General features: G+C 40.9%; 1 protein-coding gene across 1 annotated transcript in view; it reads right to left on the bottom strand.

The window, feature by feature from the left end:
* IRAG1 (inositol 1,4,5-triphosphate receptor associated 1) overlaps positions 1 to 17,240 on the bottom strand; it is a 78,982-nt gene extending 61,742 nt beyond the window's left edge. The window contains exon 1 of the mRNA XM_077820099.1: positions 17,172 to 17,240. Within this exon, the coding sequence (XP_077676225.1) occupies positions 17,172 to 17,240 (69 nt within the window). The remainder of the gene's footprint in view (positions 1 to 17,171) is intronic.
* Between the last annotated feature and the right edge of the window lie 503 nt (positions 17,241 to 17,743).

Consider the following 17,743-nt stretch of genomic DNA (forward strand, 5'->3'; position numbering starts at 1 on the left):
CTTTTCAGTAGAAACAATTAGGAGATTAATTTGGGGGACTCCTACCAAGGAGACACTGATCAGGATTAAGTGGAGAAAGCATTTGCCAGAAAATACCACCCTAATGATTCTTAATTTAAAGACAATTCTACTGAAATACTTTCTGAACTAATTAAAATAAGATTTCTATACCATAGTTACAATACAATACAGCTATATAATATGTAAGTTTTTGAGGGCTAAATTTCCCCTCAATTTACACCCCAATAACTGAAAGCCTGACCCAAAGGAGACTTACCATTGACTTCAATGAGCAATGGATTCAGTGGAATTTGGCTCTCAATACTTCTGAATGCTTCTAAAACAACATGTTATATGGTATACACATGGCAGAGATTCACATGTGCTTTTCTATTCTGTAAATTCAAATTGGCTCTGAGTGAAATGTTGTATTTGTTCCAACTGTGGTCAGTGAAGTAATCTTAATTTATAACAAAGACATATGACTAATCAGAAGATAGGTTTAAATCTGTAAAATTTAGGGTTAAAATATTAGAACTACTTCATCAGTGTCTACTCAAAATACACAGATCAATGAAAGTCCTCCTGACAAAACTGATTTGTGTCTTTAGAAGATGTGGTATTCAGTTTCACGGAGCTGAAATCCACATTCCAAAAGTAGGGGTAATGTCAAAATAAAACAAAAATGTTTCTGACATTCAGGCTACAAAATGACTACTTCTTCATTTGAAACAATTAAAAATAATTCTAAAAAGAATACTTTGATACCTTTCTTTCAGTCAGTCACTTGCTTTTTAATTTCTCCATGAGATTATCTTAAAAATGCAATGTAGTAAACAAAGTCATTACAAACATATTTACCCAGTGGGCAAGCGTACAACTAACATGGAATAAAATATACTCTGATCTCAGCAATTCTCAAGTTGCTAGCCATTAAGTATGCCACTTAATTTTTTAATAAATAAATTTTCCTCAAGTGTCACATTTTGTTTTTGTTGAATACATTTATTCATCTGGTAAATTCAAAGGAATCAATAATAGCTTCAAAATGGTATAAAGCTAAAATACGTGACATTATTGCAAGTGAACCTATAAAACCCTCCCTCCCAAATGACATATGATTAAAACCAAGATGACAAATGTCAATTGATAAAATAAATTTTGGCTAAGGCTTCCATTTTAAGTTCAAAGTTATTACTTAAAAACAGGCACCAAAATTTTGACTTGCTGGTAGACATGAGTTTTTACTTAAAAATAAATAAATAAATTAAATTAAATTAAATAAAATGTAATTCACACAGCTCCTCATCTCCATGACCATAACTCTCATTTAGATGTCACACACAGGCCGTTCCATGTTGGTGATCATAGGGGAGTGAGAATTAAGAAAAATAAGAACATGCTAAGAAAATTATGTGCAGATTTAAACAAAGAAATATATTGCATATTTGGAAAAATAAATGCTAAAACCTAGAAACCCTAATTATTGTAATATGAGACTGCAACGGCAATGCTGATGTTGCTTGAAACTATTATGATCAGATATTATAGAACCCTGTTTATTAATATTTGTGAAAGAGCTATCTTCATGCCCTGTTTACTGAATGAATAGCACACGCCTATATCAGTTTTCAGGTTTAATTCTACTTACATGGAAGTCAATGACAAAACTACCATTGACTTCAGTGTGAGCAGGATCAGGCCCCCTACACATGCACACCTTAGTGATCTTTATAAAGCTGTTATAAACAAAGGGTAAAACCTTTTGGACCATGTCAGGATTGCAACTGAGATTTTTAAAAACATGTGACTAAAATTAGGTGCCTAAATCCATATTTAGGAACCGAAATAAGAGGTTTGTTTTTTCAAAAATCATTGAATTCAAGATTTTAGGTCAGATTAAAGTAACCTAATCTAGGTCATCATGTATATTTTGAGTATAATTCAGACAGCACACCCTTTAAGGTGGTGCAAAGCTCACCCCTACCCCATGAGATACATGGTTGCATGTATGGGAAGGAGTCACAGAGCCCTTTGTCACAGAGCCAAATACTATTAATCAAGAGCAGTCCTTGTACTCAAGTGAGGACAAACATTGCAACTGTGGCTGGACCCTGTTGGGTCTTGCCAAAATACTCACGGTCCAGCTGATTGCCATATTTGGAGGTGGGAAGGAATTTTCCCCTGGGTCAGAATTGGCAGAGACCCTGGGGGTATTTTGCCTTCCTCTGCAGCATGGTGCACAGGTCACTTTCAGGTTGAAACTATTGTAAATGGTGGATTCTCTGTAACCTGAAGTCTTTAAATTATGATTGAGGATGTTACATAAACTCTGGCTGAGTTACTGTCTATTACAGGAGAGAGTGAGTGAGGTTCTGTGGCCTGTAATGTGCAGGCGGTCAGTCTACTCTAGATGATCATGATGGTCCCTTCTGGCCTTAAAGTCTGAGTCTTTGAATGATTAAAGTGGGAAGCTTCTCATGCCCCGACCTTTATGCGGCTACAGTTCAGCCATTAGACAATAATACTCAGTATCCTAAAGCATTTTAACAGTACAAACAAAATGGCATCTCAAACAAAACTGCCTCTGAAAGGATTTACGTGCTGTGACTAATTTGAAGCACATGATATGAATTCTCTTCTCCTTCCTTTAAGCTGGAAAACTCACCCTCTATTTAAAATTAAATAAAAATAAACTTGAGTAACTCAAAAACATGATGTACTATAAGAGAGAAAAAACAACAGTAAAAGCTCAGATCAAACTTAGCAAAATAATCTTTCTAACCAGCCTCAAACTAAGAAACTGTACAGTACGCTAACTGCCCTTTTTCCAAGTTCTCTGATTCACTGCTTTCTTTATTATGTGTCCTACCTATCCTCTTTCTCAAGAAGTTTTAACAGAAACAATAATATTAGCAGGTTTCAGAAATAAAATGAACTTCATCCTGTGTGTGTTCTAGAGATCTTGTTTCAAACTATACATAAACATTTGTTTTGAAGTTCAAAGGACGTTTCATTTTTATTGTTTCAGTAATTTTACATTGCTTATCCATGCACAATCCAAATCTAGGCAAGAAGAATAGAACTAATTTAAAATGCAGTTTGAAAACCATAAAAATATTTGTATTTTTACATGTCAGAAAGGAAACATCATTTATAATGGTGATAAAATACATAGTGCCATATGTGATATGCATAATTGCAGATTTGCTAAAATGACACCAATTTGTTTCTAGCTCCAAGTTCAACATAAGAATGGCCACAGACCACTGGCCCATCTAGCCCAGCATCCCATCTTCTGGCAGTGACCAGTGCCGGATCTTCAAACAGATAAACAGAACAATTATCCAGTGGTCCATCCCCTACTGTTCAGTCCCGCTTCTTGTGATCAGAGATGTAGGGACACCCAGAGCATCCCTGGCCATCTTCGCTAATACTCATTGAAGGACGTATGCTCCATGAACTTATCTAATTCTTTTTGGAACTCTGGCAATGAGTTCCACAAGTTGACTGTACATGGTACAAAGAAGTACTTCCTTATGTTTGTTTTAAGCCTGCTGCCTACTATTTTTATTGGGTGACCGCTAGTTCTTGTGTTACGTGAAATAACATTTCCCTATTTGATTTCTCCACACCATTCATAATCTAATAGATCTCTATCATATCCCCACTTAGTCATCTCTTAGTAATCTCTTTTCTAAGCTGAACACCCCCAGTCTTTTTAATCTCTCCTCATATGGAAGATGTTTCATATCACTAATTATTTTTGTTGCCCTTCTCTGTACCTTTTTCAATTACTAGATCTTAAGATGGAGTGACTGTTCAAGAGGCAATGCATAGGGGGCTATGCAGGGTCAAGTTAAGGGTCCCCACCCCTGGTTTCTGCTTGGCTTGCCAGGGTGGGAGAGAGAGGGACTGTCTTTCTCCTGCCGCAACTGCCCCCTGGCACACTTGGCCCCTGTCCCTGGCAGCTGGGCCCAGGTGGGGAGCAGAAGGGGTGGGACCAGCCACTTCTCACACAAGCTGCTCTGGGTTGCTCCTCTGTGCACTGCAGCGGCTGTCAGAGAGCATGGCAAGGGAGGTGGTGGTGGCAGCTGGCCGCCCGCCGCCCAGCTGCTGGAGACAGGGGCTGAGTGAGCCAGAGTCCCCCCTCCCATCCAGCAGGTTTCCGACTCGCTTGGCCCTTGTCCCAGCAGTCAGGCCCGGGAAGGAGAGGGGTGTGGCCTGTCGCCACCACCATCTCCCCAGCCGGGCTCCCTCCCTTTTAGATTGCGCCTCGCCCCAGTATGAGGAGGCATGAATTGTCTGTGACAAGAATTGCATGTTGTATTCTAGAGGTGGGTGGAGCATGGATTTATATAGTGGCATTATGATATTTTCTGTCTTATTATCTATCCCTTTCTTAATGTTTCCTAACAATGTTAGCTTTTTTGACTGCTGCTGCACATTGAGCCAATGTTTTCACTGCACTAGCCACTATGACTCCAAGATCTCTTTCTTGAGTGGTAACAGGCAATTTAGATGACATTATTTTGTATGTAGTGTTGGGGTAGTTTTTTCCATGGTGCATTACTTTGCACTTATCAACACTGAATTTCATCTGCTATTTTGCTGCCCAGTCACCCAGCTTAATGAGATCCCTTTGTAATTCTTTGCAGTCAACTTTGGACTTAACTATCTTGAGTAATTTAGTATTGTCTGCAGACTTTGTCACTTCACTGTTTACCCCCGTCATAAATATAAAGGGAAGGGTAAACACCTTTAAAATCCCTCCTGGCCAGAGGAAAAACCCTTTCTCCTGTAAAGGGTTAAGAAGCTAGGATAACCTCGCTGGCACCTGACCAAAATGACCAATGAGGAGACAAGATACTTTAAAAAGCTGGAGGAGGGGGAGAAACAAAAGGTTCTCTCTGTCTGTGTGATGCTTTTGCCAGGAACAGAAAGGAATGGAGTCTTAGAAATTAGTAAGTAACCTAGCTAGATATGCGTTAGATTCTGTTTGTTTAAATGGCTGAGAAAATAAGCTGTGCTGAATGGAATGGATATTCCTGTTTTTGTGTCTTTTTGTAAATTAAGGTTTTGCCTAGAGGGATTCTCTACCTTACAGGGTAACTAGATTGAAAACATATTTACCATCCTGATTTTACAGAGGTGATTCTTTTACTTTTTCTTCAATTAAAATTCTTCTTTTAAGAACCTGATTGCTTTTTCATTGTTCTTAAGATCCAAGGGTTTGGGTCTGTGTTCACCTATGCAAATTGGTGAGGATTTTTATCAAGCCTTCCCCAGGATTTGGGGAGGATTTTGGGGGGAAAGAAGTTTCCAAGCGGGCTCTTTCCCAGTTATATATCTATTAGACGCTTGGTGGTGGCAGTAATAAAGTCCAAGGGCAAAAGGTAAAATAGTTTGTACCTTGGGGAAGTTTTAACCTAAGCTGGTAAAAGTAAGCTTACGAGGTTTTCATGCAGGTCCCCATATCTGTACCCTAGAGTTCAGAGTGGGGAAGAAACCTTGACATGGTGGCACAGTCATGGGATTAATTTGAAATCATTTTGAGATCAAATTGAGATTTTTTTTGAACCAGAAGCACAGATTTTAAAAGGAAATATTTTTTTTCCTTTGGGCTGCTGGAAAACAGTTTTAAGCTGAAAGCAGTTAGAGGTTTTTTTTTTTCTCTGCTTGGAGGCCTGAGCAGAGACAAAAGGGAATTGTCTTTTGTGAGCTGGAGTTTTCTCTACCTAAAGGCGGGGTAGTTAACCTCCTGCAGGAAAATTCATAAGTCTTCACACACCTGAAGAAGTTTTTTTTTTTGTTTGTTTCTTTTTTTTACCTAAGAGCAACTAGAGGGGTTTTCTGTCTATTTACCTGGAGACAAAGGTGTTAGGTGTGTGTTTGGGTTTTTTTTTTAAGGATTTTTCTGTAGGCTGACCATCACTATCAGAGAATATAGGTACCATATTACAGCACAGCAAAATTTTACAAGCCAAGTTTTTGTTTGTTTGTTTTATTTCTAACTCTTGGGTGTAAAGTTAGTTAAAAACAGAGAGGCAATGATGACAGAAACCAAGACACAACACAAATTGGAGTTAGCCAGACTGGAGGCAGTGAAAGAGGCAGAAAAAGCCCTAGAAGCTGCCCACAGGAGAGAAATGGAGGCAAAGGACAAAGAAATGGAGGCAGCGAAAGAGGCAGAAAAAAACCAAGAGGCTGCCCACAGGAGAGCTATGGAGACAAGTGACAAAGAACTGGAGGAGAAGGAAAAAGAGAGGAAGCATGCACTGGAGATGAAGAAGGCAAAGGCTCAGCAGAATATACCAACAACCCCCAGCAATCCTTCTCCAGGTACCATTTCCCATCCCAGAAAGTTCCCAACCTACAAGGCAGGCGATGAAACCGAGGCCTTCTTAGAAAACTTTGAAAGTGTCTGCCTTGGATACAGCATCTCTACAGACCAATACCTGGTAGAGCTGAGGCCGCAGCTGACTGGACCCTTAGCAGAGGTGGTGGCTGAAATGCCTAAGGAACACATGAACCAGTAAGAACTGTTTAAAACCAAGGTGAGAGTCAGAATGGGGCTAACACCCGAGCATTCCCATGGGCGATTCAGAGCCCTAAGGCGGAAACCAGATGTGTCATTTACCCAACATGCCTACCACATTGTGAAACATTGGGACGCCCGGATACCAGGAGCAAGTGTTAAATCTCCAGAAGATTTGCCCTTCCTAATGGAAATGGAGCAGTTCTTAGAGGGTGTTCCTGAGGAAATAGAAAGATACAGCCTAGATGGGAAGCCCAAAACTGTAATCGAGGCGGGAGAGATTGGAGCCAAATGGGTGGAGGTGGCAGAAAAGAAAAAAACTGGTCGCAGTTGGAGCAGATACCAGAAGGGCCAACCTCAGACCACACACTACTACCGGGGGCAGCCCAAGACACCAACTACCCCCCAAGGAACCCTCCAGACACCTTATCATCCCGCCACACCATTCTCCAGCAACCCACCTCACCCCAGTGACCCGTCAGCTGGACGATGTTTTAAATGTAATGAGCCGGGGCATGTAAAGGCCAACTGCCCCAAGAACCCCAACAGATTATAGTTCATTGTACCAGAATCACACCAGAGGTCCTCAGGCCCAGATACCTCCCAGATACCTTCAGAGCGGAGGGAAACTGAGTGTGGGCGGGAAGAAGGTCACCTTGTGGAGGGACACCAGAGCACAAGTATCGGCTATCCATGCTTCCTTAGTGGACCCCAATTTAATCAACCCAGAGATCCAAGTGACGATTCAACCCTTCAAGTCCAACTCTTTCAATCTGCCTACAGCCAAGTTGCCTGTCCAGTACAAGGGCTGGTCAGGAACATGGACTTTTGCAGTCTATGATGATTATCCCATCCCCATGCTGTTGGGGGAAGACTTGGCCAATCAGGTGAAGCTAGCCAAGAGGGTGGGAATGGTCACCCGCAGCCAGGCTAAACAAGCCGTCATGCCTAGCTCTGTTCCAGAAACTTCTACCAGGACCCAGTCAGAGGTGATGGACCTGGACCCCAGGCCAACATCTGCAACAGCAGTAGTGGATCCAGTCCCAGAGACCCAGACAGAGCCAGTCACAGAACCATAACCGGCGGAACAACCAGCACCGGACCCATTGCGAGCACTGAATCCAGTATTTGCAACCCCAACACCAGAGGGCCCCACTGAACCTGAACCAGCAGTAGCTGATAACCCTATACAAGAGGCTCAGCCAGAGCCTGAACCCCAACATAATGCACGAGCAGAGAGCGGTTCACAGCCAACGGAAACAGTCCCATCCCCTACATCGCTTCCAGAGGGACCAAGTATAGGTCCACAATCCAATGAGGAACTGATGTCTCCAGCATCAAGGGAACAGTTCGAGACCAAACAGGAAGCAGATGAAAGCATCCAGAGAGCTTGGACGGCGGCATGGAGCAACCCACTGCCTCTCAGCTCTTCTAATTGATCCAGGTTTGTTGTAGAAAGAGGACTTTTATACAAGGAAACTCTTTCTGGTGGACACCAGGAAGACTGGCATTCTCAGAGACAGTTGGTAGTTCCAACTAGGTACTGGGTAAAGCTCTTGAGTTTAGCCCACGATCATCCTAGTGGCCATGCTGGGGTGAACAGGACCAAAGACTGTTTGGGGAGGTCATTCCACTGGGATGGAATGGGCAAGGATGTTTCTACCTATGTCCGGTCTTGTGAGGTACGCCAAAAAGTGGGAAAACCCCAAGACCAGGTCAAAGCCCCTCTCCAGCCACTCCCCATCATTGAAGTTCCATTTCAGCGAATAGCTGTGGATATTCTGGGTCCTTTTCCAAAAAAGACACCCAGAGGAAAGCAGTACATACTTACTTTCATGGATTTTGCCACCTGATGGCCAGAAGCAGAAGCTCTAAGCAACACCAGGGCTAAAAGTGTGTGCCAGGCACTAGCAGACATTTTTGCCAGGGTAGGTTGGCCTTCCGACATCCTCACAGATGCAGGAACTAATTTCCTGGCAGGAACTATGGAAAACTTTTGGGATGCTCATGGGGTAAATCACTTGGTTGCCACTCCTTACCACCATCAAACAAATGGCATGGTGGAGAAGTTTAATGGAACTTTGGGGGCCATGATACGTAAATTCGTGAATGAGCACTCCAATGATTGGGACCTAGTGTTGCAGCAGTTGCTCTTTGCCTACAGAGCTGTACCACATCCCAATTTAGGGTTTTCACCATTTGAACTTGTATATGGCCGCGAGGTTAAGAGGCAATTACAGTTGATGAAGCAGCAATGGGAGGGATTTACACCTTCTCCAGGAACTAACATTCTGGACTTTGTAACTAACCTACAAAACACCCTCCGAACCTCTCTAGCCCTTGCTAAAGAAAACTTACAGGATGCTCAAAAAGAGCAAAAAGCCTGGTATGATAAACATGCCAGAGCGTTCCTTCAAAGTAGGGGACCAGGTCATGGTCTTAAGGGTGCTCCAGGCCCATAAAATGTAAGCTTCATGGGAAGGGCCATTCACGGTCCAGGAGCGCCTGGGAGCTGTTAATTATCTCATAGCATTCCCCACTTCAAACCAAAAGCCTAAGGTGTACCATCTTAATTCTCTAAAGCCCTTTTATTCCAGAGAATTAAAGGTTTGTCAGTTTACAGCCCAGGGAGGAGATGACACCGAGTGGCCTGAAGGTGTCTACTACAAAGGGAAAAATGCTGGTGGCGTGGAAGAGGTGAACCTCTCCATGAACCTTGGGCGTATGCAGCGACAGCAGATCCAGGAGCTGTGCACTAGCTACGCGCTGACGTTGTCAGCCACCCCAGGACTGACTGAACGGGCATACGACTCCATTGACACAGGTAATGCTCACCCAATTAAAGTCCAACCTTAGCGGGTGTCTCCTCAAGCTAAAACTGCTATAGAACGGGAGATCCAGGATATGTTACAGATGGGTGTAATCCGCCCCTCTGGCAGTGCATGGGCATCTCCAGCGGTTCTAGTTCCCAAACCAGATGGGGAGATACGTTTTTGCATGGACTACCGTAAGCTAAATGCTGTAACTCGCCCAGACAACTATCCAATGCCACGCACAGATGAACTATTAGAGAAACTGGGACGGGCCCAGTTCATCTCTACCTTGGACTTAACCAAGGGGTACTGGCAGGTACCGCTAGATGAATCCGCCAAAGAAAGGTCAGCCTTTACCACACATGTCGGGCTGTATGAATTTAATGTGCTCCTTTTCGGGCTGCGGAATGCACTCGCCACCTTCCAAAGACTTGTAGGTGGTCTTCTAGCGGGATTAGGAGAATATGCAGTCGCCTACCTTGACGATGTGGCCATATTTTTGGATTCCTGGGCAGAACACCTGGAACATCTACAAAAAGTCCTTGAGCGCATAAGGGAGGCAGGATTAACTGTGAAGGCTAAGAAGTGTCAAATAGGCCTAAACAGAGTGACTATCTTGGACACCAGGTGGGTCAAGGAACTATCAACCCCCTACAGGCCAAAATGGATGCTATCCAAAAGTGGCCTGTCCCAAAGTCAAAGAAACAGGTTCAATCCTTCTTAGGCTTGGCCGGTTATTACAGGCCATTTGTACCACAATACAGCCAAATCACTGCCCCACTGACAGACCTAACCCAAAAGAAACAGCCAAATGCCGTTCAGTGGACCAAAGAGTGTCAGAAGGCCTTTAACCAGCTTAAAGCGACACTCATGTCTGACCCTGTACTAAGGGCCCCAGACTTTGACAAACCATTCCTAGTAACCACAGATGCGTCTGAGCGTGGTGTGGGAGCAGTTTTAATGCAGGAAGGACCGGATCAAGAATTCCACCCTGTAGTGTTTCTCAGAAAGAAGCTGTCTGAGAGGGAAAGCAACTGGTCAGTCAGTGAAAAAGAATGTTACGCCATTGTCTACGCTCTGGAAAAGCTACGCCCATATGTTTGGGGACGGCGTTTCCACCTGCAAATCGACCATGCTTCGCTACAGTGGCTTCATACCACCATGGGAAATAACAAAAAACTTCTTTGGTGGAGTTTAGCTCTCCAAGATTTTGATTTCAACATCCAACACATCTCAGGAGCTTCTAACAAAGTGGCTGATGCACTCTCCCATGCAAGTTTCCCAGAATCAACTGGTTAAAATCGTCCTTGAGATGTGGAAAATATTGTTAGTCTTTATATACTTGGTAGTATATTTAGAGTGCATGTGTCTTATTAACTCTGTTTTCTCCTAGAGCTCCAGGAAGAAATCCAAGCCAGCGTTTCACCCTATCTGTGATTTGGGAGGCGTGTCATAAATATAAAGGGAAGGGTAAACACCTTTAAAATCCCTCCTGGCCAGAGGAAAAACCCTTTCTCCTGTAAAGGGTTAAGAAGCTAGGATAACCTCGCTGGCACCTGACCAAAATGACCAATGAGGAGACAAGATACTTTAAAAAGCTGGAGGAGGGGGAGAAACAAAAGGTTCTCTCTGTCTGTGTGATGCTTTTGCCAGGAACAGAAAGGAATGGAGTCTTAGAACTTAGTAAGTAACCTAGCTAGATATGCGTTAGATTCTGTTTGTTTAAATGGCTGAGAAAATAAGCTGTGCTGAATGGAATGGATATTCCTGTTTTTGTGTCTTTTTGTAAATTAAGGTTTTGCCTAGAGGGATTCTCTACCTTACAGGGTAATTAGATTCAAAACATATTTACCATCCTGATTTTACAGAGGTGATTCTTTTACTTTTTCTTCAATTAAAATTCTTCTTTTAAGAACCTGATTGCTTTTTCATTGTTCTTAAGATCCAAGGGTTTGGGTCTGTGTTCACCTATGCAAATTGGTGAGGATTTTTATCAAGCCTTCCCCAGGATTTGGGGAGGATTTTGGGGGGAAAGAAGTTTCCAAGCGGGCTCTTTCCCAGTTATATATCTGTTAGACGCTTGGTGGTGGCAGCAATAAAGTCCAAGGGCAAAAGGTAAAATAGTTTGTACCTTGGGGAAGTTTTAACCTAAGCTGGTAAAAATAAGCTTAGGAGGTTTTCATGCAGGTCCCCACATCTGTACCCTAGAGTTCAGAGTGGGGAAGGAACCTTGACACTCCCTTTTCCAGATAATTTATGAATAAGTTGAACAGCACTTGTCCTAGAACAGAGCCTTGGGGGCTCTGCTATTTACTTGTCCCCATAGCAACAACTGACTATTTATTCCTATCCTTTGTTTCCCATCTTTTAACCAGTTACTGATCCATGAGAGGACCGTCCCTCTTATCCCATGACTGCTTACTTTGCGTAAAAGTCTTTGAAGTAGAAAGTAATAACTAATTTAATTAAACTAAGAAAACAATCCTACATTCCCTAGCTGTGGAAGTCAATTTTTGCATTGACAACCCAATATTTACATTATCTATCTTTTACATTAGAGTTTGATCCTGCAATACTGGGACATACTGAAAATTCATTGATGTCAATGGGAGTTTTGGGTACATGAGAAATCAAGGACAATACAGGTACCTAGATAACAAATATTTAGTTTAGTTGACCAGATTATCCTTAAAATAAACCCATCGAGTAAATCTTATTTTAGTTAAATGAAAAGGAGTACTTGGGGCACCTTAGAGACTAACCAATTTATTTGAGCATGAGCTTCCGATGAAGTGAGCTCTAGCTCATGAAAGCTCATGCTCAAATAAATTGGTTAGTCTCTAAGGTGCCACAAGTACTCCTTTTCTTTTTGTGAATACAGACTAACACGGCTGTTACTCTGAAACCTTTAGTTAAATGGATTCTTGTTTTAAGTAACTCATGTAACACAAGGATTGGCTATTGTTATCATAGAATGTTCTGACAACTAAAATGTTTTTTTTCCTTTCCCGCTTAGGCCCCAATTCCACAAGGTATTTAAGCATGTAGTTAACTTTAAGCATATGCGTAAAACCATTCCTATTCAGCAAAGCACATAGCCACATGCTTAATTTAACTTTGATTTCGAAGGGGCTTAAACTCATCTTTAAACATATTCTTAAGTGATTTACTGAACTGGGGGCATAGAGAGGGCAGTAGCGTACTGAGATTCACAGTTGTAGCTCTCTTGATAGGAGAGCAAGACAGAATAAAAATGAGAGGCTTTTTTTCCTTTCAAAATAAAGGGGATAAGAACCAGCAATTTAAAAGAAAATCAATATCTCATACAATTTGGAATAAGAAACAGTCAAAGGAGCAATATCAAGATTTGGATGATGGAATAAAGTAAATGGTCTAAAAGAAAAGTTAAAAATATAATAGGATGATATGTCATCAGAACTCAGGAGAGCCAGTAAAATAAGATTATAGTTGAAGGAGGTGGCTTGAAGATGGTAAAGGGACTCTCTATACTAAAAAGAGGGAAAGGGAGAGCTTCCATTGGACCCTGATAACATGCAGTTGGAAAAGAATACAGAAGGCTTGAGACAGCCAGGTTCTAATCCCAGGTGAGAATTACACACAGCCTCAAAAATCTGCTATCACATATCCCCAGATAATTTAGTCTCTAGCTTCTTCATGTAACTGTAGGAAACTATTCAATTTTTTTTTAATTCTAAAACCCTATGATCAATTGATTCTGGTTGATATTGCAAGTCAGTTCATTCTAAGAAAGTGAATTTATAAAGGGACACAACATCAAAGTCAGAAAAAGGGATACGATTTGTGTCCTGAGCAATCATTCTGTATAAACCATTTCAGTGCTGAATGAATGGTCTTGTCAAAAAAAAAAAATCTGTTTAATGTTCTATGGGGGCAGGACACACACAAGACCTATCCTGCACTCCCTATTCAGGCAACATTCCTATTCAGTGTCAGGGGTTAGAGTGCATCAGAATAGGAGGGGGTGCTCACGCTCACCAATTTTGGCGTCCGTTATTACAGGTCTCAATGTTGCATCATGCTGTGGAGATAAGATGCAGTAGGAGGAAGAGAGCAGGGAGAAGAGAGAAGAGAAGAGGAGAAATGTATCTGTAAGGCATACATGTCCACAAGCAGACCCTTAGCCAACCAAGCAACAGGGTGCATGCGTGTGGGCAGTGTGTGGAGCTGGGTAGGTGCACATCCCGAGTATTTACCAATCCTTTTTCCTAAAGTCACTGAGTGGGATTTTCAAAAGCCTTCAGCATTGGCCTAACTCATTTCCCACTAAAGTCAATGGGAGCAGAGTTAGGCCAATGCTGAGTGCTTTTGAAAATCATACCCAATATTGTTGTTTTGACTTGGGCAAGTTGGAGAATCTGTATTGATGTAAAAATAAATTAAAAACATGGACCCAAGGTTTCTTCCTTAAATTTTGGAAAACCCAATGCTATTTTCTGCAGTTTAAATATCTTAAAAATTTCTAGAAAGAGGTTCTACATAAAGGAAGCGGATAGGATGGAGTTCATCTCCTATAGAGAATGAGGGCCTCCTAGAGGACAAATATTACTATCTGAAAAAAGAGGAAGGTAGGAAGACTTCAAGTTGGGACATCTCTTCTCCCAGCAGATACTACTGTTGCTCTGTTTAGTAGCAGGAAAGGATCAGAGCCCCAGAAATTCCTCCATCAGTCACTAGCTTCTCCTGCTTCTCCGACTTGCCCCTGCTTGGAAAGTCCTCATTTCACCAACCTGAAAGGGAGCTGTGTTCCTCCTTACTTAAAACCCTGCTTCTATTGACTTCAGTGGGAATTTTTCCAGCTAGTGAAAAACAGAACTACTTTATTTATCATTATTTTAAGCTAATATCTAGATTATGCTGTAGGACTCAGGCTGCAGTACGGCCCACTGGTGGTGACAGGCACATACACGTTCAACTCCTAGCCCAGACATTTGCCAGTTGTAATCCTTGTTCCAAACATTTAGATAGGATTAAAAGTAGCTTGTTGCTTAAATTCTTTCTTCTGTTTTCTTACCCCTTAAAATGACATTCCTCTGAAAAGCAAGTGTTTTGCCTGGTAAACAAAGATTCATAATCTGTCACTTACTGTAGTTTATTTTAAACTTGTTTTTAGAACAGGAGGCTATGCTGTTATATCCATCCAGATTAAAAAAATTTTTAGGGCTAGATGTTCATGTTTCTCATACTAGTCCTCTTCTAATGTGCTCTGCCTAGCAAGCTCACAATGAGTATCTAGTACACTCAAATACAATTTGCACATGACAGATAAAAGTAATCTGCTTGACCTACTGTATGTTCCCAACTAATCGTTTGCTAAACTTGAATCCAACTGGGGTGTTTATCTGAAACCAGGAAACTAACCCTCAGCAAAATGTGCAATTTTGATGGAATGCATGACAAATCAATGAAGGGTTCATTGCTGACAATATTTTCCTATGATGTTAAAAGAAAAGAAGCGGATGTTTTTATCCAAAGTGTAGAATACAGTGTCCTAGCTCCAGCGACAATGATAAATTTTAACTGAAATCATGCCAGGATATAAATCCTCTCTACATTTTCACCAGGTTGCATAAAACAGGATAACCTGGTGGGGCTGTGATTCTTTAATTGTTATATGTAAGGATGTTGTTTTGTTCAGCTAGACATTCATACTTATCTCAGGAAAGAATAGGATTTTTATTAAAAAAAAACAATTGGTTGAGAAATTTTTTAAAAAAAATCTTTAAAGGAACATACAAATTATTTGAAGGCCAAACTGTATTTTATTGGTTATTTTATTTATCTAAAATTACAAAATTGCATGTAGACTTCTATGTAGCCTACCCATTTGGACTTTATGTAATTTTGTTACATGATCAGATACCGTTGTGATGAGTGAAGTGCTGATAGATGCTGTAGACAGAATAGATTTCCATCATGCATCAACAAGATAACATCTTCAGAAACAAGCTCTGTAGCTCTGAGGGCAACAGTGCTTCTAGTTTTAGCTTAAAGCGTCTACAAGACTCAGTTCTTTCCTCAGATGTTAAGTTATTGTACATTATTCTGCAATTTAGTTCTGAAAATGCAAAGAAATTACTCCAATTCCTTGTTGCAATAAAACAGACAGTATGCGTATGTTTTCATAATTCTTTTTATTCATGGTCTCTGGAAGAACATGACATTTTTGGGCAGCTTTGGAATAAATAGCAAAGAATGTTATAATAAGTAAGTAATATAAGTTTCCAAAACAAACTGAAGGTACTATACTTGAAAAAGTAGAGCTCTCATCCATTATATATATAAATCATTTGATGTAATGGAAGAACTTTAAGTATACAAATACTGATCAACAGGACCAGACCAATGGTTCAGCTAGCCCAATCTCCTGTCTTCTGACTGTGGTTGGTGTCAGATACTTCAGAGGGACTGAACAGAAAAGTGCAATTTATCTAGTGATCCATCCCTGGTCATCCAGTCCCAGCTTCTGGCAAACAAAGGCTTAGGGATACCCAGAGCATGGGGTTGCATCCATGACCATCTTGGCTAATAGCCACTGATGGACCTATCCTTCAATTCTTTTTAGAGCGAAGTTATATTTTGGCCTTCACATCATTCCTTGCCAATGAGTTCCACAGGCTGAGTGGGTGTTATGTGAAGAAGTACTTCCTTATATTTGTTTTAAACTTGCTGCCTATTAATGTCAATGGGTGATCCCTGGTTTTGTGTTATGTGAAGGAGTGAATAACACTCCCCTATTCACTTTCTCCACACCACTGATGATTTTATAGACTTCGGTCATATCCTCCCTTAATCATCTCTTTTCTAAGCTAAACAGCCCCAGTCTTTTTAATTTCTCCTCTTATGGCAGCTATTCCATACCCCTAATCATTTTTGTTGCCCTTCTCTGTACTTTTTCAAGTTCTAAAATATCTTTTTTGAGATGGGGCAACCAGAACTGCATGCAGTATTCACAGATTAATATAGTGGCATTATATTTTCTGTTTTATTATCTCTCCCTTTCCTTATGGTTCCTAACATTCTGCTAGCTTTTTTGGACTACCACTGCACACTGAACCAACGTTTTCAGAGAACTCTTCAGGATGACTCCAAGATCTCTTTCTTGAGTGGTAACAGCCAATTTAGATGCCATCATTTTGTATGTATAGTTGGGACGATTTTTTCCAATGTGCATTACTTAGCACTTACTAACATTGAATTTCATCTGTCATATTATTGCACAGTCGCTCAGGTTACTGAGATCCCTTTGTAACGCTTCACAGTCAGCTTTGGACTTGAGTATCTGTCTTGAGTTGTTTAATATCATCTGCAAACTTTGCCACCTCACTGTTTACCCCCTTTTCCAGATAATTTACTAAGTTGAACAGCACTGGTCCCACTACAGAGATTTGGGGGACTCCGCTATTTACCTATCTCCATTGTAACAACTGACCATTTATTCCTACCCTTTGTTTCCCATCTTTTAACCAGTTACTGATCCACGAGAAGACCTTCCCTCTCATCCCATGACCACCTATTTTGCCTAAGAGCCTTTGGTGAGGGACCATGTAGCTTTCTGAAAGTTCAAGTACACTATATCCACTGGATCACCTTAGTTCACATATTTGTTGACACCCTCAAAGCATTCTAATAGATTGCTGAGGCATGATTTTCCTTTATAAAAGCCATGTACAAAATCTGTATATAATTTTACAAACTTCAGAAAGTATACAAAGTGATAGGGTTCAGTCTTAGATTTGTGCAACACAGTATTAATAGAATAGATTTTTAAGTTTGCTTACTTTGACTGGAGAAGAACTGGTGAGTTGTGCTTCTGGTGTCTGTCCCTCGTCTTCAGGTAGGGTTGGCATGGTAGGTGGTGAGAGACACGATGGACTGCAATGTGGACTAAAAAGACCATGCACTGCTGGGAATGTCTGTTTCAAGTTAACCTCAAGGGATAAGCACTGAGATGCCTTGTGATCCACAGACTATAGTGTATGCCAAAAATACAAATCAAATCCATTTAAAATCTATGTTCAAACACTGGGGATCACTTTATAACAACAAACAGTAATAAAGTTTAAAATTAAAAATGATGTGTCTTCTTGCATTTTATTAACTAAAATTTCAAAGATCAAATATAACATGATAAAATATTTAAAAGAACAATCTTCCTTATTTTGCTTCATTTTTTTTTCCAGTTTCTTAGGAGATTTTTCAGACTTTCCGCATCTGATTCGCTTGTGACTACAAATTGCCCTTTCAAAAAGCTCTCTAAAAAATGGAGAGTGTGCAATTGATACCTACAATATATCCCTGAACAAACACTGCAACCTTACTACTGCAGAATGTGATCTCAGATCTGATATGC

Source organism: Eretmochelys imbricata, chromosome 6, assembly GCF_965152235.1.
Source record: "Eretmochelys imbricata isolate rEreImb1 chromosome 6, rEreImb1.hap1, whole genome shotgun sequence".
NCBI classification, from domain to species: Eukaryota; Metazoa; Chordata; order Testudines; family Cheloniidae; genus Eretmochelys; species Eretmochelys imbricata.